Raw genomic sequence first — 26,330 nt, forward strand, 5'->3', positions numbered from 1 at the left:
TCCCAATCTTGGATCTTTATTAGTTACAAGTTTCAGAGGGGATACAGTTTTGCTCCTAGATCTTGTTGAAAGCAGCAATGTCAACGCTCTGCACCTGAAAGAGAACAAAAGCAGCAGCTAGAGGTTACCAAGGCGTTTTCAGACATTTAAAATGGAGAAAGCACACACATCAGGGGATTTCTTCGCAGCATGCACTAGCAATGCTCAAACCGATCGAGCATGGCCCAGGTCTCTTAGGCCAGCTCGTTGGCTGTGGTAAGAGGATCTTTAAGGACCATTATTTAATATTCCTAGCAACATCAGTCACAACAGGACACTGCACTGTGCTAGTTACTGCACAAATCTTTTGGACAGTCCAGCCTACCAAGAACATCGTATTAAGAGTTTCTAGCAACATTGAGATTAAAGTTCCCGATTTACTCTAAATATAAGCAAAAGAGTAGGTAAAGATGACCAATAAAAACAGGTATCTGGCCTGCTGCTCTCCTGCACCACCACACAGTGGTTCCTTAAAGTTAAGAAGTCGGTGGAGGCTGGATGAGCAGCAAGAGCCCGCAAAATGGCTCTGCAAAATATCTGCATCAGCCAGTCTTAAAAAAAAATATATTTAAACATACAAGTGTCTCAGCAGGCAGACACCATCAATTCCATGTGGTTTTCTTTTAAAAATCCAAGTCTGCCAAAATCTTTGAATGAACCTTAGTTAAAAATGACCCCGCACAGGTCAGGCATCACCCAGCATTACACAGCTCACTGAAGAGACTTACGTAGTCTTCGAACTTGGTGATCTCCTCCTCCAGGATGTCTGTCCCAACTTTGTCATCCTCCACTACGCACTGGATTTGGAGTTTCTTAATGCCATAGCCTACTGGGACCAGCTTGGAGGCTCCCCACACCAACCCATCCATGTGAATGGACCGGACACACTCCTCCATCTTCGCCATGTCAGTCTCATCATCCCACTGGAAAAAATGTAAAGTATAAACTTTAGCATTTTCCTAGAAACTACCGTTAGCCCCAAGAGGTATCCAGTGACTTCAAATTCAATACTGCTCCTCTCAGTACATTTCAGCTGATCCAAGCTGCCCTTTCTTGGCCACTATTTTCACCAGAATTAGCTGATGGGTTGGCCAAGCTAAATCTGACTTTGCAGCAACACTGCACAGCACGTTGTTTCGATTCTACCCACAGGCACTGCAGATGCAAGGGCGATTCTTCCTGCGGCAACACAACCACTTTGGAGTGTTCGCTTTAAAGCGACTTTTACCAAGGGCATCTCTCGGAGCACTAGCCAGCCCAGAGTTCTTGTTCTACCATACCAATTTGACAAAGACAGGTTTATTCCTATCTTTAGGGCATTTATTATCTGTCTTTTCTTCAAAGCAAAGGACTAGTCCTGGTCAGGGGAACCTCAGAGAACAGCCTGCACTTGCCACAGTGCAAGGAACAGGGCAGCAGCGCAAAAGCTACGGGATCCCGGCTGTGATATCCCACCTCACTCTGACCCCTTGGTTTGGGAATCTGCAGGTCCTATCTTCACCAGTCCACTCGGACATGGAAGCAAGACAATTTACAGCGTCCTGCAGCACAAGACATACAACCTCACTTGGGAGCTCCCCCACTTCAGTTACTCACTGGCTTCACATCCAAAAGGATAGAAGACTTGGCAATAAGACCCGGTTTCTTGGCCTTCTTCTCTGCGTACTGACGCAGTCTCTCCTCCCGGACTTTGGCAGCCTCTTGGTCTTCCTCTTCATCATCACTACCAAAAAGGTCAATGTCATCATCGTCATCTTCCTCTGCAGCAGCTGGTTCGGCTTTCTTTGCCGGTGAAGCAGATGGGAGCTCCACTTTCTTGGAGGGAACACTGAATGGTTCCACTTTCTTCATTGGGGTGACGAGCATTCAAGTTTGCATTAAGGAAAAAGGGGAGAAGATTAACCTGAAGTTGAATCAGAGCAGCGCTCAGGAACAAAAGTCTACATTGCTCAAGACAGCGAACATGGCCCACACCGTGTGATTTGTGTGAAGAACCAGCTATCGGCCATCAAAAGAGGACATTTGACCAGATGAACCTTTGAACCGGCGCAGCATGGCCATGCTTATATTCCTGGAGCAAAAGCCACCACGTAGCCAAGAGCTGATCCTTCTCCTAAGGGTTCAGGATATCTAGACCGTAAGAGTCTGACTGGGACAGCAGTCGGGAATGTAACCAAGCATCTTCCCCTAACATGAGGGGGGGCCTACGCATTCTGTAGGCTTATTGCAGAGACCACCAGCACCACTGGTAGCACATCTTCCACCCTACGACAAGAGTCGGTCAAATTGGTGCCACACATTCAGCTCCCACAGAGTTTTCTCTTAAATTAAATACATTCTTACAGGGGACATTTGTTAAAAAAAAGTGTTGCCAATTCTGCTTATCTATTGTAATGAAGTGGCATCTTAACTGGTGCGTGCTATAAAATTCCATAGGCTAAATGCTAATAAGTATATATTAACTCCAAACTTCCACAGATCTGCACCAGCTCTCCCTAGCTGAAATCTCTAACGTGGCTTCTTTGCTGGCGTTAGGGCAGAACACTCCTCTCTACACCTACTTTTTGGGAAAGATGATGAGGCAGCTGCCAAAACTGCTGGAAAACCTGCAGACTCATCCTACCTATGATCATCTCTTCATCTTTAGACAGCCAGGAGACGTCGGAAATAACCTGGCACTTTGTGACTGTGAAGCATTCAAGAACAGCACTTTGCCAAGGCTCACCTGGGTTGGAGGAACCGGTGAGGGCTGGTGGGAGGTAGATGACTTTTCCAGAGCATTCAGGCGGCTTTCCAACTTGAAGATGGCCATCTGAAGGTCTGCAACAACTGTGAGAAGAAGGGGGGGGGGAAAGAACCTTATCTTGTAGGCTCCACATCAGCTCTCAAGTCAGGACAAATTTACTTCTGCTCAAAGCGAGCTTTAAAAACGCCAGTTGTTCCAGTCAGAGGGAAGCCTGCAAAGCTCTGATCGAGACACTGGCACGTGCTCACCTGGCAACAAAAGTCAGTAAGGGATACACCCCACAGAAGCAGGACCCCATCCAGTTTTGCTTTCGTGCCAGAAGATTCTCCTACTTACCACTGTGAAGGTTTTGATTTTCTACCTCCAGGTGAGAAATTCTGGAAAGGAGTTCATTTTGGTCACCAGCAGGCGCAGAAGAGGTTGTGCTTGCACTCTGCAACAAGGAAAACAGAGATGAAACCAATCTGTTCACCCACTCCCAAGCTCAGTGGTTCAGTGAAGCAAAGCAGAGTCATGCCTTGAGGGAAGAAGAAAATTTGAGAGCTAATCTAAGAACAAGGACATTTTCTCTAAAGGCTTTATAAAAAGACTATACTAGCTCTATAGAATGAAGCATGGAACGTTATCTCGAGAAATTTCAGCTGGCATTGCTGAGCAAAGGGTAAAGTCATTCTTTGCAGTCTCAGATCACAGACTGCCACTGAACACACAAAAAGTTTTGGAAGTTTCATGCTACGCCCCTTAAACGGGGCAGCTGGTCTCCTCTTACAGATTGAGGCACAGAGCACAGAAGCAACCTGCCTAATGTCACACAGCGAGTCGCTGTGAAAGCTGGAAAGAGATCCCAGCATTTCTGTACTCCCACCTTCCCCAGTCCAGCCTTTAATTCCTCTCAGAACAACTTAAGCCTACTTCAACACATCCTGAGGGAGCAATTATACTGATCCAGCTTCAAAAGTATTTAACAGCAGAAAAAAGAGCTTTTTTTTTCTTTTAAGGAGGCCCTTTTCTATAAATTGAAATCAGCAAAGGGAAAGAAAATAGCAGGCCTTCACACTTCAAGTGTCATTCATAACTGAATATAACAGTAGAGAAAATAATTTATACTCAAAATTTCAAGTGCACCCTGCACATGATTATAATGCAGTTCTTGGTTGCAGCTGACATGCTTCTGAGATCTCAGCAGTCGCTGAAGATGGAGAGAGGGGTTAGGATGAGGAATATGTGGCACACGGAAAGCAGGTCTGGGATGCATGGCCCTGGGAGACACATGGAGCAGTGCAAACTGCTCCTAGCAGGAAGGTCCTGCAGGAAGACCCTTTTCCACCCACCCAAAAAAAAGAGGTCAAAAGCACCATGAAATCAATCTCTGATACAGCCTTTGCAGTGGATGCAAGCTCAGGAACGCGAGTGCAGATCTGCAGTCCCCAGACACCAAGCTGGGACACCTAAGTACCCTGCTATAAGATCCTATTATATAGGGTGAGCTACGACCACGTGCCAAAGGACAAATGCTTCTCATCATAAGGAAGAACATCTCTCCAAGGCAGGGCTGTCCTTGCCCTACAATGTCCTCTCAAATCACACAACCAGCTCCATCCGTGCGCAGGTGACTTACAGTTGAGTGGCCTGACTGCCTCTTGTGACGGGCAGAAGGAGCTTCTTTGCTACGAGGAACTGTCTTCTGCTGCAAAGGGCAAAAGGTTTGGGGGACCTTTGGTTCAACACGGAAGATAGAAAAGGATTTCACTCATGCTGGAAGAGGCAGTTCAAGTGCAGGAAGCAAATCCGCATGCAGGACAAATCATCAAGCAACGAGATACAGCCTCACACCAACTACACACCCAACAAAGCCTGCACAGAAACATTTATCCATGAACTCTGCCATCGTCTTGTTAAACATCTCAGTGCCTGCAGAAAGGTCACGCAGCTGGGTGGCAGAACTAGACTGAGATGTCTGGAGCATCTGCGCTAACAACTCGATAAGACCCCTGCATGGGCTTCCATCCTCACACGCACCACCAGAAACAGAGGCTGCTAGCCACAGCGGGCTTATCCCACCAGACTAGCCCTAGCCTTATACACCAAGGACAAAAACTAAACCTCAGATGAACCTGGTGCCTGACCTCTTTCTGTTCTAGTTACACCATCAGGGCCAAGGTCTAAGTTAATTCAGTGAAAAGTGGATTCTGGCAATAGTCACATCCATCCCCACCCCTTGAAAAAAGCATTTTTGACTCATGATCAAACACAGGAGCTGTGTCACCTGCAAACACATACACAGCTGGGTTGGTGGTTTTTTTCCCCCCCCCAAAAGCAGCCTGCTGATTCAGCTAAGCAGCAAGCACCGCAGATATTTGGCAGTTTGAAGCCCTAGTCACGTTTTCAAGCCAAACACTGAAGCATTTCGGCAGGCTCTGTGTTTGCCCTGGCGACTGGCTATCCTGCGCATGACCGTGGATGTTCAAGACAGTGCAAGACAGCTACACCTATTTGGTGCTGCAGAACAGCCCGCTTTTAAACCCCGGCTTTTAGCTTTAGTGGAAGCATTTGCTGCAGAACCCAGCTGTGCCTCCACATTTCTCTTTCCTGTTAATAACAACTCCCTCAAAAATGAGAAATCTAAATTGAGGCAGTACCATCTACCTTGACACTTGTCAGCTGCCATCCTGGAGTCTCACACGGAATAGGTCAGCACTGCTCCTCCCTACAGTCCCCCAGGAAAAATATCTACAGCTTGGCAGGAGGCCTCCAGCTCAAGCCAAACCTGCCAGCCTTGTGTGGTTGTGTCATTTAGGGGAAGAGTTTGAGAAAATCACGGCCATTTTCCCCCAAAACGCTGTAGCTATGGTGAGCAAGAGCAAGGTGAGAGGACTTTGAAACGCTCTGCTCTGCATGAAGCAGTTCTCAACAAGGAAGAGCATGGAGGAAAAAAAAAAAAAAAAAAGACATTTCGTTATTTCAACAGACCTTTTGAGTAGTATAAAATATCAGGATACAAACCTAGCTGTACATTGCTGCCAGGTGCTGTCTGTAAAGCTTTGTGTAGCACCCAGGGAATTGCACAGAGCTCCACCAATGCACAAATTCCTTCCCTTTTCACCCTTCCTTTGCCAGCTTACATTGAGCCTGCAGGTGAGACGACATTAAGGTTGCAAATACAGATAATGAAGCCGAGAAGAGAGTCAGCATTCTCAGTGGGGCATTTAAGTATGTGCCTGCCCATCAGTATGCGGTCATACAGGTAGCACAGGCGCTCCAGGAGCTGAAGTGCAGATATCTGGGTGGCTCCGTGGGGAGCCGTCTCCCCTCCGGGATTTCTCAGCTGCAAGTTGCTACTGAGGTCTCTGCAGAAATGGCAAGGTTGATTAACAACCTGGATGCACCTACAGGTTAAACACCCACAAAATTCATGCGAATAGTTCAGTATCGTGCAGCTGGATGAAAGGATTCAGCATATTACATATGCTAAGCTATTCCTAAACCAGGATTCGCTTGCTCCTCCGTACTGTATTCTTCAGGCCTGCTTAAAAGGGAGGTTTGCAACACAAAGGGGAAGGGAGCTCGCAGACGTGGCACAGCAAAGCATTTAAATCAACACCCCGTGGAATTCAGACATTTGTTAGTCCTGGGCAGCCCCAGGGCAAGGTGAGCCTGAGCACAGCCACCTTTTGCTGGCAAGAAGAGAGGGTTGCCTTCCCCAAGCTCAAATAAACAAGAGATTAAAGGTCTTTCACAAACCAGGCCAGCCGTCCTTTGGGAACCTGTAACCTGTGTAAAGCATGGCATAAGTGGCACAATGCTCAACCAAGTTCTCAATTCTAGGAGGTGGTCAAGCCACACTTTCCAAAATGGTGGAAAAGTTGCCTTTATGAGACTGTGGGCATTCCCCTGAGGTGAGGATTTTTCAAGCTTTTAGAGATGTGGTCACCAACCTAAGCTACACACTACCTACAGCGTGTTTTTTCCACTGCACAACCAAGCACTACTTCCTCTTCTGACTCAACTGTGCCAAGAGGAAGCTTGACACAAGTGTTCGTGAATTTTATCAAGGACAGTAATCCAAAATCCCAAAGGTGTTCCAGAGCATCACTTTAGTCACTTCCTGTGCATTGTCTCATGGTCAGAGCTCTTAAAACCTTTGTTTTTTCTAAACTTAAGCCTCAGGTTTTGTGCTAAACCCACATTAGTGATACACTGACCAGTGCTGCAACCTTTTCAAAATACTTTGCATAGCAGCAGCACTCAGCAAGCCTGGAACCACACCAAGGACTGCATATATATGTAATCATCCAAGTATTAAAACATTAAAACCCCGGGACTTCTTGCTTAGGAAGGGTAGAAAGTAGAATCTAGCCTGAGCCTCAAAAGGCTTTCAACATCTGTCCCTCCCTAAAGCTTGACTAAAACATACTTGAAAAATCAGAGATAAGAATACTGACTAATGAAGAAAAAAATTGGCAAAGGTTACGCTTCTCCATATCAGCTGAAAGAAATCTGCCTGGACAACTACATGTAAAAATCTCTTCTCTGGGTATGTCAGGCCCAACCAATGGACACAGCTGGAAAGCTGGCACTTCCCTCACTACAAGAAGTATCTGGAGGTATCGACCCTCTTCCCTTGATTTGAATTAACCAGTTACAAAGAACAGCATGCAGATTTTACAAGCGTGGTTACAGATGTGATGCGTAAATTTTCCAGTCCAGAGCTCGCAAAGCACTCAGAGCTTCATCCGAAAAACAAACCTATGTTGTGCATGAAGAGATACAACACCCTTCCCCTCAGGTCAGTCTACCTTGAGCTCTGGAAACATGGAAAGTTTAGCCACGGTCCAATACACAAAACTGAACTGTGGGGAAATGATGTTGAAGAACTACAAGAGGCTTTCCCCCACCTAAGAGCAGCAGGACAGATCCTGGCTGACTTCCTACAGAAGTTGTGACCATTCCCTGCACACAGATGTGTTTCTGAACGTGGTCTCCAAACACTTAAGCAAGATCAGAGGTTTTCTGGGAGCTTTTCTTGTTTGAAATGCACACACAGGAAATGCACAAATACAGAGGTTTTGTAAGAGGAAGCTTGGGCAGAGAGGGGAATAACAGAGCTTTAGACTCCCACAGCAGCCGCCTAACCCAGTGACATCCATTTCATTACAGCCCCCGGGGACGGTGTAGGAAGTGAGAGTTCCGTCACCCACTCTGTTGGACTTGCTTATGATCTCAGGCAAGTCAATCCTTTCCGTGCCTCGGGTCCCCAGCTGTAAGATCTCTCACCACCTGCGGTCTCAATGCCACCAGCTGCAGTACTGCACGTACTTTATATCTAGGAACAACTTTACATCTAGGAAAGCATTAGCAATCGAGCAGATATCAACCGGAGAGATTGTTTAAAGCAGAGATGACCATGCAAAGCAGGATGAAAGGTATGTGCAAACAAATGTTTCCAACATCAGAGCTTTGTACCCTCCTTCGGGAGGTACAAATCACTGCCTCAACCCTCTAATGTTCATTCACACATTTCAGAACACCACTACCCAGCTGAAGCAGATTTGAAAACAGTCCTGGCTGAATTTCACAGCAAAAGGAAGGCACTAATCTTCCATCTTCCCATCTTATAAAAAACAATTCTTCACTTGCTACATCTTTAGACTCCTGACAATAACTCTGCATGTTCAGGTGGAAGGAAAGACTAAATCCTGACTATAAAAACATGATTCGCTATTGTTCTGTAGATCAGACAGTATAAATTTGGCTTTCTGAAACATAAAAACAAAGTTTAAGCACGTTTTAAAGTCAAGCCTGCTCTATGGCACAGCTCTCCGAGGTCAGTGATGATCCTTCAGAAATGCAAGCTACAAAAGCTGATCTTTCAGACTTGTTTCTCAACAGCTCAGTCTTTCTAACTCACACATTAACGCAGAAGATCCAACTGTGGTTGACCGCTTCAGGTTCCAGGCTGGAGATGTGGCAGTGTGTGGAAAAAAACTGAAAAAGTGAGCTCTCTCCAGGGTATTGTATAAGCCAGGGTAAGGCATGATCAGTAAAACAGGATTACAAAATGGTAAGGAGGACACTGTTGCCATGTGCTCTGCTCATCCAAGCAACCATACACTTTGAGAGCAGAATGGCAGCGATAGGTTAAGTTACTACGGCATGCCCCTGACAGCAATGCAGATTAGGGTGCACGATGCTTTCCCTAATAGTCATGCAGTAACACAATGCTTTTCCTTCAAGCCTTCACTGGAAGAGTCTCAGTCCACTTTTTGCACTACCCCAGATTCCAGTTTTAAGGCCCTATGGCTCAGTGCTTACCCTAAATCCTCAAGCCCACCAAGCTTTCTTCACAGGAAGGAAAAAAAAAAATCCAGCAGATTAATTTTTTTATATACAGCACTAACCCCAACAAGTGCCACAGCGGTGCAAAGGATTTTATATTTTCAATTTTCCATTCTGGTGCTTTTCCAGTTCTCCCAATCTTCCCCGTGACAGGACCTGGACAATCCAAACTTACGTGTTTCTCACATAAAGCAGCTCTCTAACAGGAGTCACAGGCCAGAGCAAGAAATTCTTCATCTTTGGCAAACTACAGATCATTCAGCAAGATGAGAATATGCCTTCAGGGTAGACCAGCAGCACTGCCAGGTGATTTGCATATAGATTTTCTGCCCCTACTCATCATTTCCAGTCTCTGCTCCTGAAGGAGGCAGGTCTTGGAGGAAGCAGCTCATGCTAGACCTTGCCCAGTTTGAAAAGGTCTTTCCAAAGTCATTTAACACTGTGCAAAAAAAGTTTTCCAACCCTGTCTGGGATGGGGGCTCATTTCCCCACGTATTTGCATTACTGAAGTTCAAACTAAAAGTCTTTAACAGGGGCTGATAGTCTCTACTGAAAGCCCAAACATGTTATTTCAGATCTGAGCTTAAATGAGCCACTTCAGGAAAATCTTCCCTAAGCTGTTGGCTGAAATACTGACACTGAAGCAAGAAACTAGCATTAGAAAACTTCCAAGTATTTTCCTCCTCAGCATGTTTTGGTTTGGTTTTGATATTCCTAAGATGTCCCAACTTCCCATGGATTCCCATGCTGTATTCAGGACCACTGAATCTAACCAAAGCACTATGCTTTCATCAAATTTGCCCTGCTCTTCCAGCATCCACTTCCAAGTTTCCAGTGCAGTACTGAGTACCTTGGATCGCTCACATGAGCAGTTGCAGAAGTTGCTTTTTGTAGTGTCAAGTTCAACAGGCACAGTGAGATCACCAGCGGGAAAGCAATTAGCAATTAGCCTAATTCCTTCGCATTCACCCCAAATGTATGGCTCCTTTCTGCTTGTGTTAAGGAGGAATATGAAATATTCCCCTTGAGAAAGGCTCAATTCCCTGTTATTGTACTGATCTAGATAGAAACCGAGGGTGTTAAATACCCCAAGAGGGAGTTATGAGGCCAAATCAATATAGATAAAGGATGGATACCCTCAAGATGGAAGGCATGTGCAGGTACATAGTAATCCCACTGCAGAGGTAAGAAATCAAGACACATCTGTGAATTTTCTTCACTCATGAAACCAGTCCACTTATTAGTTTAAGAACTCAGCTTCCTATTGAAAAATTAAGAGATTTAACAGTGCTGTCTGTACATACCAGCACAAAAACACCTCCAGAAAGGATGTGACTGAACTTCTACAGGATGGTCCAGACTTAGAGCTAGTAGCCAAGCTGAATTCCCTAGATGCAGCAGATGGAAGATAGCATTTTTTTGCACATACCCTAACTGAAAGCAAAGCAGGAAAGAGAAGGTGGCAGCCCAGTGTACCCCAAGAGAGACACACATACTCCTGCTGGCAACTCAGCGCTTCGCTACTCAACAAGGTTATTTTAACAGTGACTTGTAACTTGTTAGATAAGACTTGTGGGAACAAACTCTAGCATTCCACCAGGAGAAAAAGTAAAGAAATGCACAGCTGGGAGACTTTCAACCCAAATCCAGTTAGTTTTAAAAAGCACTGCAGGCTAGCAAGCAGGTAAGCAGCATGCACTCTAGTAGCAACGGTGCTCTTGATCGGATGGAGCTATGCTGGTGGTACACAGCGCTGCACACCTTAGTCTTCTCCTCTAACTTAAAAATAAGAAGCCACCCAATCTGTGAAGTGGTCACAGCGGAGTTCTGTGAGATGCACCACAGCTAAAAATGGTTGCAGGTAGCCAGCTGGTGAGAGAGCTTGGGTACTCACTCCGGCCAGCGATTTCTGGATATTCTCCCTGGCTCTGGCAATGTCGCGTAGGATCGTGCTGGCTCCGTTCTCCTGCAAACAGTGCAGAAAGAACCAAAATTTTTTTTAAAAAAAATATGAAACATGGGAAACTACTCAGGGAAGTTAAAAAAAAAAGAGGGTAAGAGTAGGGGAGGGTTCCTTCCAATGATTCAGCAAGTATTGCAAAATTAGCTGCAAGGAGGATTGATTCTAAATCAAGGAGCACCAACTGCAATCCCTGGTCACACCAGGCCACGTTTCCAGAAGATCATCCAGTCAAGAGCTTTTAAATTCACTATTATTACCCTGAACGATTTGGACAGCTGCCAGCCAGGCAGAAGGGTTGGAGTCACTTCAGTACTCCTTAGAGATCTACGGTTAGGCAGCTCTTTGTCGTGGTATTACCTGTCATTGTATTCAGGCAAGAAGCGACAGCCTTAACTGAACTCTTCTATCCAGAGAGATATGACCCAGAGTACGGCAGCACAAGTTTTTTTTCCCCTCCATGCTCCTGCTGCCATGCCTTAGCCTGGATTTGAAGATTCCCTTCCTAGGGCACAAATTCAGTTTCCATGATCCATTCGCTCCTTGCCTCTCCCAGACTGCAACCCCACAAGCAAGATCTGAGACACGAAACTGCCCACAAGCCAAGGTTTTAAGGAACACGGATCTTTTTCCTTGGCAGAGAAGTGGCTGATAAACTGCTGCAGAGTCTCCTCCAGAGCCTTCACACCCCACCTCTCACAAGCAGAACTTCTTCACTGGAAGCTCCTTATGTGGCATGAAATAGTCTAACTGTTCTTCTAAAAGTGCAAACCTCTCCAGTGCTCTAAGACCTACTTCAAGTGCTTATCTATAGCTTCTAATTTTTATGCACGTGTCCTAGGTGCTGTGGCACCACTATACTAGCACGGGCAGCGGGAACAGACAGAGCGTGCCTAGAAGCTATTACTTAAGCAAAAAGCTTCCCTTTAAACACTTGCAAGACAGTCATTTAGAACTCTAAGCAGCTTTCTACATAACCAACCAAATGCATAAGCAGTTAACAGCTCTTTACATGGCAGGAAGAGGTTACAACAGCTCTTTATCTTTAAATAGTAATCATTCGGGGCTAATATTTAAGCTTGAACTACTTCAGCTCAGGTGTGCTGCAGCAGCACCATGCTTCCCTTCCTCCTGCTCTCCCCAACTCACCAGTACTGTGATGCAGTCTTCTGCAGGGGCACACTGAATATTTCCAGGGGTACAAAGAGAGGAATGTAATTCCTGGTCTCTTTGGAGCCACAGTGCCTCTCTTCAAACATCAGGCATCTCATATATACCCAGTATATCCCCTGCCAAGGAAAGCTTAGCTGCTCCAAAACCGCAGCAAAACAGCGTCTTCCCTGGCTGAATGGGGACAAGTCAATTCTTCGCCCAGCGTACCGTCCAGCCCAGTCAACACAACCGCAGCTCTCGGGGCTCACAGCTCAAACCGTGTCCCTGTTAGATCACAGACAGCATTCGTGCCCTGCCATAGCAGCCTGAAAAGAGTAACTGCTGCAACCTATAACCAGTTCGTCTGTTGTTACAAGGGTGTTCTGATCTCCCAGTATACTGGTCGTAAGGGAAAAATTCTTCACCGTCCACCTAAGATGGTCTTTCAAAAGACAAAAGGGGTCATAACTGGCGGTAGGTTTAGAGAGCTCCAGAGAAGACGCTCACACTTGGAAAAAGCAGCACCCAGAGTGGAAATAATACAGAAGTGCACGTCCAGGTGGATCATGTCACCTTTCGCCTGCTCTGTACTAGCTCTTAAAGCTCCAGCGCTCTGCTAAACCCCATCTGAGAACAAGCATTACCTGCTGGTGTGAAGAGCTGCTAACTGGCCCGTTCATCTGCTCGTAGTATCTTCTCTCAGCATCGTCATACTTGTATTTCTCAAACCAGATCTTCTCATGCAAAAAGTAGTCGACTGCCATTTTTCTGCAGAAAGGAAAAAAAAAAACCAAACCCAAAGTAAGTTCCTAGAAGTACGTAAGGTTAGCAGCTTGCAATGAGCTTGTCAGAAGATTGTTTTCTTTCCCCATAGAGCTGTGCCTGCAGCTCTCTGCCTGGCGGTTTCCACTCCAGTGGAAAGCTTTATGTAAATAGGATCCTATTAAGAAAGCAGGGCAGTCTAATCACCCGCCCGTCTGCCTGGCCTGACCTGCATTTAGTGACAGAACACCAAATGGGGACAGAATAAATCAGCTGATCTGTACCTTCTTCCCCAAAAAAGCTTTCAGAGCAGGATTTGCTAATCACACATGGGAACCCGCTGCTAAGAAAGATGTCTTGCGTATAAGAGTCAAAAAGGGAATAATGCTTTTAATTCTTAAGACTCCTGGCCACGGTGAAACCAGAAAGACTGAAAAACACACAGCTCTGAGCAGCATGTGCCACGCTACAGCATGCCAACGAGGGAGCACGCTGTACATGACAGGCAACTCCTGACACCACAGCTCACAAATTTAAACACTTTTCAGCCTTCCTTGAACACGACTCAACTGTGTTGACAGCAACTGTTGGCTGTCTTAGGCTAGTACGTGTCTCTACCTGGTCACGCCGTGCACCACCGAATCCTCCTATAAGGAACAGCCTGGCACCGCATACCGCCTGACACCAACCAGCCTCCAGGAATCCAGATACACACACAATTTACAACAGCCCCACAGGTAACTGCACACATGCCCTTTTGGAAGCTGCTACAACTGTTTAGAAATTAAAATCATCAGCAATGCCAACACTTGCAAGGGACAGACACCCGTCACTACACGGAGGAACAGCATAAAACATCCTAACACTGCTGTGAAAGGGTGTTATTTTTCTTCAATGCAGCAGCTTCCAAAGATTGTTTAATTTCTTAACTTGAAGGCAAATGAGTGAGCCCTTGCAACAGTAAGAGAAGAGTATGTGCCCTTATTTCAAGCTAAAGGACAACTACAGAGCCAACATCCGTTTGAGGAGGTGGTGAGAGCAGGGATAGAGCATCACAACGAAACAACACCATTAACCACGTTCCACCACACAGTGCAGAGAGCAACTAAAGGCAACCCACAAACCCTTTCCTTATCAGCTCAAAACCCCACGGCTCTCCAGCAAAACATTTCCACAGAAGCCAACAGATGAGTCTTCTGTAAAGCAAGCACCCTTCTCATCTACCCATTCAGAAGAGACCAGAGGCCACCATACCATACAGGTCCTCTACGTCAAAGCTATTCTCAGCACTCAACCCTCCAAGACCCTGCTTGAGCTGCCAACCAGTATCACTAATACAGAATCCCAGTTACAGACAAACTTATACCACATATTTTACGATGCATGGACTTTCCTAGGGAAGGGTGAAAGGCATGACCAAATATCTAGTTCTGTCCAACTAAAGAGAAAATTATCCCAAACAGGACAGCGTGAAAGGCACACGTGCTCTAAAGTTTGTCAGTAACCCCCTGTATCACTTGACGTAAAGATCTTAAAACTTTCCAACAAATCCTAAGAAACTCAAGGATCAAAAGTGTCAGAAATAAGGACTGATGCTCCAAGAGCCTTTTTTCCAAGAACATCAGTCACTGCAAGATAACATCTAAGCACTGGCCTTCGGACAGGCTCACAGGGCATAAAAGCCCTCCATGCAGCAGACTTCAGGCAGTCATATATAAAAGCACATTTTTAACACAGAAAGCACGGTATCATACTGCACCTCATCCAGGACTTAAAAAGAAGCCTTCAAGTGTTTGTCTGTAAGCTGATTTATAACTACAAGTTACAACTACAAAGATAATCTACAATTTGAGAATGCGCTCTTCCTGCCCAGCTACCTACACGCACATCAAACGAGCTGTAATCCAGCTAGCCCTACCCCAAAATTAAGAGCAGCTTCCAGACCAAACAGTTTAACAAATTAGAGAGGCAACGAAGCAAATACAGCACATGCTCAGAGTGATGCCCTAAATTTTATTTCAGTCATCCCCAAGCCTTCTTCAAGCTGGATGCTGGTAATGATGCTCAAATGTAGCCATGTCGTGCCCAGAGCTCAATGACCAGCCTACGTGGTCTGCAGGAGAATTGGGGATAACTGCTTCTCTGAAGGATTTTGTGGCATTTTAACAGCAATACACAGCAAATAACCACCGCTTCAATTTCTCAAATTCAAAGACGAAACACTGCATCCTCTGCAGTCTCAGCAGGCCTGTTTAAAACACGCGATTACGCCCTCCAACTTCTCACTTTTATGGCTTTTTGTATGTAGTAGGAATACAGAAAGGGGCATGGCCCTGGGCTTTCCCCCATGTAAAGAGAGGGTCAAACCTTAGCTCACTTACCAGCCCTGACTTTAAATGCTTAACCTCTGGTACCACACAAATACCACCTTTAGCCACCAGCCTTCATCAGAAGGGGGTTTCTTGAAGGAGTTTCCCCCAGTTACCCTGCCCACAAAATGGCTCCCTGACTCAGGAGCAGCATCCCCCTACAGCTGCATGCACACTCAGTCCTGCAGACACAAAGGAACACCCGTCTTCTACACATGCAAATTTTTTCAGCTCAGTCCTGACCCAGCGGTTTTGCATGTGTGAGTGTTACCCCAAAATAAACTTCTCCTACTTCGTTTCTGGTGCAGGTACACTTGAAGCATAAGCAGCCGGTTGGGAGGGTTTTACTACCGCGGATTCCTGCATCCCCGTACTCTCTTCTGCTCTTGACATTTTCAGAGCCTCGGCTGCATAGTATCGTGACTCGGCACTGTCATATGTCAGCTTATTAAGCCACACGGTTTCACTGTCCTCATGTAGAAAAAAGCAGGTAGGTGAAGGTTGCTCAGCATCACTGGGAAGCAGAGAGTTGGTGGCAATCTCCACGTGTTTGACGCCCGCTTGCTGTCCAGCGCTGTGGTTCTTCCTGTCCTCATGGTTCTTCAAGGCTTCGGGGCAGCCGCGTTGCTGCTGTCTGACTTTGCCCGATGGATGGCCATCAAACATGTTCTCGTAGAAGCTCTTCTCAGCATCATCATAGAGAGGTTTCTCTAACCACACCTCTGACATGAGAGCCTGCAAACTGGAAATCTGTGGCTTACCATTTACTGTCTGGTGTACAGAGTCAGACAAACTGGTAACGACGGAAGAAGCAGAATCAGCAACAATGTCTGGAGCTAAGCTTGGCGTAGCAGGAGTAGGCAGGGCTGTAACATAGCCCTCATCCGGCGTTCTCAGCCCAGCATTGCCAGCATTTGAGCACACAGATGGGATGGTTAGGACATTTGGAGGAACAAAGAACTGAGATTTTTCAATAAACACCTCCTCGGCTTTATCAAAGTCAAATTTGTTGACCCAGACATCCTGAACAACATGGTGACACGCAGACAGACTACCATGGGAGCAGGACAGGGCTGCTGAAAGCATCCTTGGCTTAGGAACATCTTGGACAGCTTTCGACCTGGCTACTAAAGGGGACTGCTCAGCAGTTAGTGCAGTCTCGGGTGCCTCCTCGTTCTGACAATCCACTATTTTTTTCCTGTACACATTCTCAGCATGATCATAGAAAGGCTTGTCAAACCACACATGGTCAGCTAACAAACCAGTCAAAACAGAGTCTAACTTGGAGGCCACATTTTTGGGTTTTGGAGAACGCTTCCGTTTCCTTTGTTTCTTTCCATTCCTCGCTCTCTTCAGGTCTCCCTTGAATTCACTTTCAACAGAGTCGTCATTGCAGACTCCGTTCACAGCCTCTACCTCCTGGCACTCCTCAGGGGCCGCAGCAGCTAGCATCGCTTCTCTTTCGTAATGCAGTCTCTCTGCTTCATCATATTTGTGCTTGTCTACCCACACTTTTTCTACTGGGCAGGGAGGTTTCCTTGTCCTCATCTTCCAAAGAGTGGCAGCATTAAAAGATAAGCACAACAATGTAGTTGCAGCAAAACTAAGTAAAGCAAGGGCATGCATCAGACTTTAGTAATTTTTAATACAAGAGTGTCAAAAGCTATCATGCTATTATTATTCATGGTAAAGAGCCTAAGCATTTAGTTTGATTTTTCTTTTGTTATATGTTTTAATTCAAAAGAAATTAAACTGCCTGAGCACGTCCAGTTTCCGAAGTCAAGATAACCTTCCTCCTAAAATACTTCTGCTGTCTGACAAGTATTCTGCACATTTCTATTTAAAAATAAAGGCACTGGCTGAAAACACTTTGAATTTCACTTTTGAAGACAACCAGCAGGAAAAAACCGACAAGGTTTTGTTCAAATTCCTGGTAATGTATAAGATAGTCTTCCAAGTTAGTAGATTAGTCCTTAATTACGTGTTTGGTATTCTCAGCTAGGCACTGTTTTGGGAAGACAGGCTAAAGAAAGATGCCCCAATTCTTGCATATCTTTAGAGGTCATTTACACCTATTTGTGTTTTGCTACTAGAAAGCCAGCAGAGGGAGCTGACTGAAAAACTATGACTCACTTTTGGTTTAAAATCCCAGTTACTGGCAAATTAAAATTGACCAAGAGCTGGAGATTTCATGATTAATTTAGCTTACAAAAAAAATCTTCTACCAAAATGAAAAATACTACATCTGCATTGTGTTTTCCTACCCTCATCATACTTTACTAGAGGGGAAAAAAAATCAAGGACCTCCTAGTATGTGCAGATTATTGGAAATGCTATAGGAAATACCTTTCCAAGTACAGAATTTACTGTACTGCTCAAATATCTAATGAGTAGGTAGCTACCTCTCTGCCAAACTTTACATGGTCAGATCCCTAGAGTTAAAAAAAAAAAAAGGTCCCAAATGAAGTACCTGTAAGCCAGCTCTCTCTTTAGCTACCAAGAGCTGCAAGGTTTATAGCTACAAATTTATCTGTGACGGGTCGCCAAATAAAATTCACAAACAGCTAAAATATTCCCCAGACTTCAGTTGATGGCTTGCCATTCCAGCCATTCCTGGAAGATTTTACAAGCCTCAAGTCCGTGGCTTGACAGACCAGTAAAAACAATAAACTATTATTACAAGTAAACACTTTTGCCTTTTTAAACTTTCCATTTAACTTTATATAGTTTAAAAGATTAAAGCAGTGTAATACTATATTTCAATTATAAAAATTACTAGGAAAAGCAAAAGTAGGTCTTTCTTTTTCTTACTGGAGTTGTGAAACTGCTCCTCCACCAGCCGCTGAAAACATTGTGATATAGCTAAAAATATTTAAACATATCTAAACTGAAACTTATTTTCAAGTCTTTACTTTGCACTCTCCTCTTGCATTTTACACTAGTGATGGAGCAATAAAACACTTTTTTGCTACAGACAACTTGAAACAAACCAGTGCTTTCAATGAACATTAATCTACTTGTTATCATCAACATCAAAAACACCCCAAGTGGAAGCACACACAGTGCAAGGTAGGAGCAATGCTACGAGCAAGCAGTAACTCGGGTTTGCTCATCAGGATAAGCTCTACTACTACAGCTTCCACAGCGTCATCATCAAGCAGTGAAAAATGACATCACGTATGTCATGCAGACCAAAGACATGCCAGTGCCACTAAAGAGCCTGCACAAGTTATTTTGAGGTACAAGGATACCTTCCTGCTGTAAAAAAAAAAAAATCACTGAGGCAGCCTCATACTCCTGATAGTCTCAGCTGCTCTACAAATCATTTTAGATATTTTTATATTCTTAAGTAGCAAACTTAAAAACAAAATCTTTACAGGAGATGCCAATTTAAATGGGATTCTTGGAGGGTAACATCAAAGACAAGGCAACATCTGCTAGAGCAATACCTGCATTTCAGTCATTTGGCAGACTGGAAAAGGATTAAATGATGCAAATTAAAAGCGTTGTGCACAAAGTCTCTGCTATGCAGTGCACACGTTCTAAAGTAGCGGTCATCCAGATCTAGTGTAGCAATCTGTCAGCACAAAATCCACGGGAAAAGCAAAATGCACAATCAAAACTGCATAGGTAGGACAATGCATTTGAATTTTTAGGTTACTTAGGTGAATAAGGACTCTGAAACAGAACATCAGATTTCTACATTTGCCTGACATGCTCTGCTTGGCTCTACTTTCACATTCATTTGAGTTATCCCAAGGAAAAGTCATATACTCAGAGGTTACAACTTAAACTATTTCAGGAAGAATCTCTAGTGGGTGTTAACAAGAAACTCGTACATGACTCAGTACAGCTCAAAGTGTCACACCTTGAAATATTTAATTTGCATTACAGCTATTAACATTTCCTATAGGAAAGAGCATGACCATATGACAACAAAACTAAAATTTAGATTTTAGGTTTTGGGGTTTTTTTTAATTATAGGTGATTTTGCTCAAGTCCTTAAGCAAACAGCTTCAAGCACTGGTGTTGCAACCCCCACATCGCTCATCTCAAGGGTGAGGGGCATTACTGAGGACTCCAACTATCAGGCAGTTCTCTCAAATCAAAGACCTGTCTTGAACCAGTGAGGCACAGGTGAATGTAATAAACCTGTAAAGGTACAATTATTTCCAGTGGAAATCAGAAAACTGTGCAATAATCCGTCTAGTTAGAAGTATCAGATCAGTGCCTCCATTCCCCTGATTTTCCAGAAAGTGCCAAACCCACATGACAACTAGAAAGTACTTACTTTTTTAGCTCCTATGATGGCATTAAGAAAAAACATAAAAATTAGAGAAAGCTTCCAGTTTTAGAGATGCAGCAGCTAGTCAGCAAGGACACAGAATGACAACAGCCAAATGTATTATCATATAGTTAACTCCCCCCATACATAATATATTTAATTAAGATTACAGCTGGTAAACTCTCCAGAACAACATTATCTTCATCAACCAACAGCAGAGACAATCAGTTACTTTTAATTTTAAATAACAAGCAATAAAAAAAAGATATACATAACCAAAAGGATCTACCCATCACGAGAGGGACCCAGCCAGAGAGGCTCCCAACCTGCCATACCAATGCTGTCAGCTGGTGCAAAAGTGAAGCTCAGGTCCCCCAGTTTCATGTAATTAAACACCAATAGCAAATCCCTGAAAGAACTCTGAAAATGCAACAATTAAAATGTCAAATAATTAATTCATATGATTGCAGTTATTGCTACCACAAGTTAGCTGCCTGGTGGAAAAGGACGTGGGGGTGTTGGCTGACAGGCGGCTGAATATGAGGCAGCAGTGTGCCCAGGTGAGCAAGGCGGCCAACAGCACCCTGGCTTGTGTCAGAAACAGTGCGGGCAGCAGGACTGGGGCAGTGATTGTTCCCCTGTACTCGGCACTGGTGAGGCCGCAGCTCGACTATGGTGTTCAGTTTTGGGCCCCTCACTACCAGAGGGACGCTGAGGTGCTGGAGCGTGTGCAGAGAAGGGCAGCGAAGCTGGTGGAGGGTGTAGAGCACAAATCCTGTGAGGAGCGGCTGAGGGAGCTGGGGTTGTTTAGCCTGGAGAAAAGGAGGCTGAGGGGAGACCTTATCGCTCTGTACAACTACCGGAAAGGAGGTTGTAGCGAGGTGGGTGTTGGGCTCTTCTCCCAAGTAGTTAGCGACAGGACGAGAAGAAATGGCCTCAAGCTGCATCAGGGGACGTTTAGATTGGACATTAGGAAAAATTTCTTTATGGAAAGAGTGGTCAAGCATTGGAACAGGCTGCCCAGAGAGGTGGTGGAGTCACCATCCCTGGAGGGGTTCAAAAAACAGGTAGATGTGGCACTTTGGGACATGGTTTAGTGGACATGGTAATGTTGGGTTGACGGTTGGACTGATGATCTTAGAGGTCCTTTCCAACCTTAATGATTCCTAGTTTTTACTTTCATTAAAAAATAATCCAGCCACCAAGCCAGGAAACATGAAGTTATTACCCTACCCTTAACTGGTTTAGTGGTGGACATGGTAGTGTAGGTTAATGGTTGGACTGGATGATCTTAAGGGTCTTTTCCAACCTAAATGATTCTATGATTCTACATTCTATGAATGAGATGGAAATAAAACACTAGCACCAATACTCAGCCTACTAATTTTTCAGGAAAAGCATCAATATGACATGTGAACACCTGCAGTAGAATTTAAGACTTTTAAGAATTTAAGAGCCATACCTATGAGGCTACACTTACAAAGCCTGACGAGACACAGCTGCTGATGTCACCAATTCAACATTGCAGAAATGCCCTTTTTTACATGTAATGAAGCAACAGAAAACCCCAAGCCAAAGTGACCACAAATGTTTCCCATCAAATCTGGCTCACAGGAATTCAAGTGCTGTTTTTTTAAGAAGATTATTACCAGGGAAAATCTTCATAAAGGGAATTTATCACAACAAACAGCAACACCATTTTCCAAAAAGAAGTCCAAGATACTTGCAACACCTATTTATTTCCATGAGGGGCCAAACCTTAGGTTCAGTTATGATAAAGACCAGATTTTCAATGAAGTAAAGTTTACAAACACAAGCAACAATTTTAAAAAAGTACTTTCTACTCCGTGTTCATAAGTTTTCCCAGAGGAACATGGGAAAAGGCACATACAAGGATTTTAATTACACAAACCATCACCTGAGCTCGTGTCAACAGCCTGATGAGAGAGGTGAGCTGCAGACCATCAACACCAGCCCAGAGCACTACCAGTTCTCCCAGCATACAAATTTATTCCAGAAAAGACACAACCCAGCTTCAGCCAAGTCTGCCAAAGCACAGCGCAGAGAGTGAAGGGAGGATACCTGATCTGACAAAGTCTGGAGGGACAAATTCACCTCTTCAAAGGTTTTGGAAGAAATTTAAACTGACTTGGACTTCTTAAGAGCCCGCACCATACGCCACGCTGCTCGCAGTCTGGTCTGAGGCAGCCAAGATTTACCACCGCACCAAACCACAGCCTGGCGCAGTTGTTTCAAGGCTTTCCGCCTGGTATTCTCAACCACTCACTTCACCTCCTCAAACAGAAAGTTTTACAATTAAAAGAACATGTTGTTGCTTTATGAACACTCTCCACTGGCAAAAATTGGAGCACAGAAGCTAGAGCCAAATTGGAAACGCATCAGCCTGCACACACTCAGAACCAAGCTGGCAGCTCAGAAGGTCTTTCCCCCAAACCACTCCTGAGACCACATTCATCAGCTGCCTAGTAACATTTTTCAGAGGTGTAGCAGTTTTTCATTTAACTAGCATTTTTTTAGCACAAAGATAAATTAATGCTTTGAGACAGAGGCAGCAAACTTTATAAAAAGTGTTTAAGAAACACCAATCTGTGAGTGCAGTAGAAAAATTAAGAACGGCTCTTACTGCACACACCAGAGGCTGGCTCCTGCATACCCAGGACAATTTTTGCTTTTCCAGTGACAGTGCAGACAATCTATCAGGTGTTTTGCAAAGCATAAAGCCACTGGAAAGGCAAATAATCAAATACTCCCAAGTAACAAAAAAAAAAAAATCACAGGTCAACATTTAGGCCTCCCACGGACCATTAAAGAGGGCTTACAAAAACCTGAAAGAAGAATTTTCTTCTTTCTTCTGAAGCTACTGCTTCAGAGCTTTGGGCTTGGTGCTGTCTTGTCACCACTTCCTGGGTATTTCAAGCCAGAACAAATCTGTGCTGTACTTCCAGCACTGCAGGAAAATGCATAAAGTTAAAAATAGGCAATGAAAAGGTCTCTATTGTTGTTCTGTAAATCCAAAATAAGCTTTGGACTTCAGCTATTTGGCTGCTTTATCCCCTGAAGCCTAGCTACATTTTAAAAAGTCAGTAAAACAAAAGCATACAATACATTATCCTAAGGCTGTAGCCAAAAAAAGAAAGTTAAGTCAACTCCATTTATTGGTTTAATGAAAGCCACTCTTTGTCTTCTGTCCATGAGAAAGTTACATTTCTTCTGAATTGAGAGGTCCATAAAATAAATGTGCATTTTTCTGGGGGAGAATAAATTTGTCACAGCCTCCCAGCGACCTAAATTCCATCAGGCCCTGCACAATTTCTTGCACTGGAACTGAACTGTGATTTTAATTTGCAGCTGTGTGCCAGGCTGTCAGCTCCCAACAAGGCACAGGAAGTCAGGCAGCACCACGATTTGAAAGCAGCTCTCCCAGAAATAATTTAACAGTTTGATGCGGCTTAAATATTTCCGATAGCCTTGAAAAAGTATCTTTAGACAAGCAAGAGCAGCAAATCTCATCTGTCACTGATTTCTGGAGGGACGCGATAGCTGCTTTCTGCAAGCCATAACCAAGAGGGCAAGATTACACAGTTCAACTCCCTTCTTTAGAGAAGACATCAAAAAAATGGGCATCAGGTGGCACCGGCGGACATGGGATGACAGAGACATGGGGCAGCTTGCTGTGGGTTGACCCCCAAAAACACCCCATGGATGCAGCCCCAGAAGTTAGGGAGGAAAAGTCCTGATTTCTGCAGGTCCAAGCAGCAATCAAGCCAACGCCGGCTGCTCTACCCCCAGCGCTGACAGGTTCTCGCTACAGGAGATTCTACCCCAATCCTCCATCTGTGTATTTGCTTACATGCCCTGACACAGCTGATTTTGACCAGGCCAACACTGTTATATATTTAGTGCTCCTCTCCTATCACATGTCACTCCAGCCTCCCCACCAGAAGCTCCTGAACAGTCATCCCAGCAGCAGCCGGAAAAATAAATGCCAGAAAACCCAGAAAAGGCCCATTTGGTGTCAGAGACAGAGCAGAGAGAGGAGCAAGCAGGTCCAACAGGCACCAGTCTTCCTTTCTACAGCCTCAGACCGGCACCTGGGCTACACCACACTCAAGACATCTGCACCGCCCACGCCTTCCTAGTGAAACGCTTCTCCTCTTCCCAAAACTGCTACTGCTGCAGTCCTGCACAAAAGCGAGAGCCGTTTCAGCTAGGCATTTGGGCACCGGTTAGACACAGCTGCCTCATACCTACCCGGCTCTGCAGCAAAGGAAAGGCATGAACCCTGCCCCACCTCCTGTTTTTTTTTTTCCTTTTTGGTGATTCAGAGTTAAAAGAACTGAGACTGGTTTCCCACCAGAGGGTCTGATGGCCTCTTGCAGCTGAAGGGAGCAAATCCACCCCCTCCTCAACACTGGCACTGAGTCAAGACAGGCAGCTAAAGCAAGAGAAAATATTAGCACTTGTGTAGTATTGCTCTTCTGCTGGTTTAACTCCCTAAACTGGCTCTCCCCCAACTCACGGTGGCTCAAAGCAGCAGGACACAGAGTCAGGAGAGGGGGCCGCCTTCATCACCTTTGCTGTAACACGAAGCTCCACACTAACCTTTAGCCAGGGAAATGACAACGACTCCCAACCGTGATCACCTAAAAATGCGACTCTTCGCTCCAAGCAACAACGCTGCTGTTTGCTAATGAAGAGATAATCAAGGACATGGGAAATCAGCAGTAGGGGAAGACAGGAAAGAAGTCACCTTCAGAAAAAAAGCAAAGCAGTTGAAAACAAACAGCTTCGGTGGAGAGAAAAAAGGCATACCTGCAAGGTCAGGGAGAAAGAGGGCACACCTAGAAAAGGAGAGGAAAGAATTACAGCTATACAGCCAAGGAAAGTTATTTTCTCCTCCATACTGAGCACAACAGAATTGTGAACATCAGACTACAATCAATTCCAAAACATCAATGATCTGGATGTGAAAGAACAAATCCGTATGGATTTCAGTGAACACCGGGAGAGGAGGAGGGGAGGAATGACAGACTGCAGCAGCCTCAGCAACTTTAGCTACCGCTGTAATCCTTCACAAACCCCCAGAGAGCACATGAGCATCCTCCGCGCAACCACTCCTCCCCGGCTCTGCCAATTCCCCAAATATAGTTTTGAAACAGATACCTCCCGACTGAGCTGCTGTTGAAATAAAAATGAAAAGCAGAAAGAGCAGGACGGGCTGCTGGAGGCACCGCCAAGGTTATGGAGGGGTTGGGAACACCAGGACATGGAGAGGTGAGATGAGCAGAGCCCAGGTGCACCTCCAGAGCAGGACGATGGGAAGGCCTGACATTACAGGGCTCCCAGCTCCACGCCCAAGTTTGGAGAGGCAGCTAAGGGTGCTGTGCCACGGGCTGGATCAGGCTGGCTGCTCTGTGCCAGGACAGGGCAGCAGCTCGAGTTTCCCTTTGCAGCAGGTGACTCGACAAGAAATCCTTGCCAAGATGAGGAATGGGGGAAAAAAAGCAGACCCCTGAGGCACTTGGAGCTGCTGGGGACAGGGGGTCCCCTAAACTCCCCTCCCTACAAGGGCAGAATCGCACTGACCCTAAGACTTGAAGGAGTGAGGCTCCATGCAGCAGGGGTATCCCCACAATCAGCACCCCAAAAGAGAGGGAACCTGCCCTCCCCCCCCCAAAAAAAGGATGCACAGATTTAGGGAGACCTCCAGCATCAGCCCACCCAGGCCTCACACCGATAACAGGGGGTTCTTGCAACCACCTGCCTTGAGCCTGCAAAGGCTAAGCGACCCCACAGAGAGAGGAGAACCCTACAACCCCCCTTCTCTAGGCCTGAAATGGGAAAAGGGAGCTTACAGATAATGAGCCCCCCCCCCCAGCCTCCTTTCCTGGGGTGTGAGGGAAGAGGAGACCCCACAGGGAATGGGGGGGAGCTCCCACAACCCCCTTCCCACACCTATTAAGAGCAAAGGCACCTAGGAGATTGTGGGGAGCACGGGGGGTGTATCACCACACAACTCCCGGGGACTCAGAGCGGGGGAAAATAATCCCAAAGAGCAAGGGCACCCGAAGCTTTGCCCCTCGACTCCAGGGAGGGACACCCCACAGATAAGTGGGGGGGACCCACCGCCATTCCCGAGGCCATGAAGAGGAAGGGACCACACAGACAATGGGGGAACCCCACAACCTCCCTTCTCTGAGGCTGTAGCAGGGAAAGAGCCTCCCACATCTAACGAGGGTCCCCCCACAACTCCCGCCTTCCCGCCACTGTGAGGGAAGAGGACCCACCGATAAAGAGGTAACCCCAAAATCCCCCTTCCCCCGGCCTATGAGCAGGAAAGGATCCCACAAATAATAGAGGGGTGATCATAACATCATTCCTGGGGACTGTGAGAGGAAAAAGGGACCCCACAACCCCTTCCCCCGCCCTCTGAGCGGGAAAGGACTCCACAGACCATGACGGGCTCCCACACCTCCCACCTCAAGGCTGTGAGAGGAGCATGGGACCCCCCCCAGAGACCCTCGAAACTCCCATTACCGCGGCCCACGGAGGGGAATGAAGGACCCCAGGGAGCGGGGAGCCCGCCCGGCGGGCCGGTGAGGGAAAGCAAGCACTCACCGGCAGCGCTGGGCCCGGGCAGGCCGCGGGCGGCTCCGCTCC

At 45.7% G+C, this 26,330-nt stretch overlaps 1 protein-coding gene across 2 annotated transcripts; it reads right to left on the reverse strand.

Annotated features, from left to right (window-relative positions):
* Positions 1 to 26,330, reverse strand: EEF1D (eukaryotic translation elongation factor 1 delta). Of its 2 annotated transcripts, XM_075704794.1 has the most exons (12): positions 16,546 to 16,912; positions 16,207 to 16,476; positions 15,716 to 16,131; positions 15,363 to 15,394; positions 15,100 to 15,108; positions 12,878 to 13,001; positions 11,016 to 11,084; positions 3,122 to 3,218; positions 2,765 to 2,868; positions 1,636 to 1,884; positions 768 to 962; positions 1 to 94 (listed from the first exon to the last, which is right to left on the reverse strand). In XM_075704794.1, exons 1-12 carry the CDS (start codon positions 16,910 to 16,912, stop codon positions 56 to 58), a joined length of 1,971 nt encoding a protein of 656 aa, XP_075560909.1. In that variant the 3' UTR covers positions 1 to 55. The 2 variants fall into 2 exon arrangements, with proteins under 2 accessions (XP_075560909.1, XP_075560910.1); XM_075704795.1 differs by lacking the exons at positions 15,100 to 15,108; positions 15,363 to 15,394; positions 15,716 to 16,131; positions 16,207 to 16,476; positions 16,546 to 16,912 and adding an exon at positions 26,289 to 26,330 and having other exon boundaries at positions 11,016 to 11,087.

The sequence above is a fragment of the Pelecanus crispus genome, chromosome 2, assembly GCF_030463565.1.
Source record: "Pelecanus crispus isolate bPelCri1 chromosome 2, bPelCri1.pri, whole genome shotgun sequence".
Lineage (NCBI taxonomy): Eukaryota > Metazoa > Chordata > Aves > Pelecaniformes > Pelecanidae > Pelecanus > Pelecanus crispus.

What these genes read in the sequence shown, in the direction of transcription:
- EEF1D (XM_075704794.1), bottom strand. Translation starts at nt 16,912, where the DNA reads ATGAGGACAAGGAAACCTCCCTGCCCAGTAGAAAAAGTGTGGGTAGAC. An exon ending in GCCTACTCCTGCTACGCCAA is followed by an intron (nt 16,132 to 16,206) that starts GCTTAGCTCCAG and finishes TACACCAGACAG; the next exon opens with TAAATGGTAAGCCACAGATT. An exon ending in AAATCAAAACCTTCACAGTG is followed by an intron (nt 2,869 to 3,121) that starts GTAAGTAGGAGA and finishes TTCTTCTCACAG; the next exon opens with TTGTTGCAGACCTTCAGATG.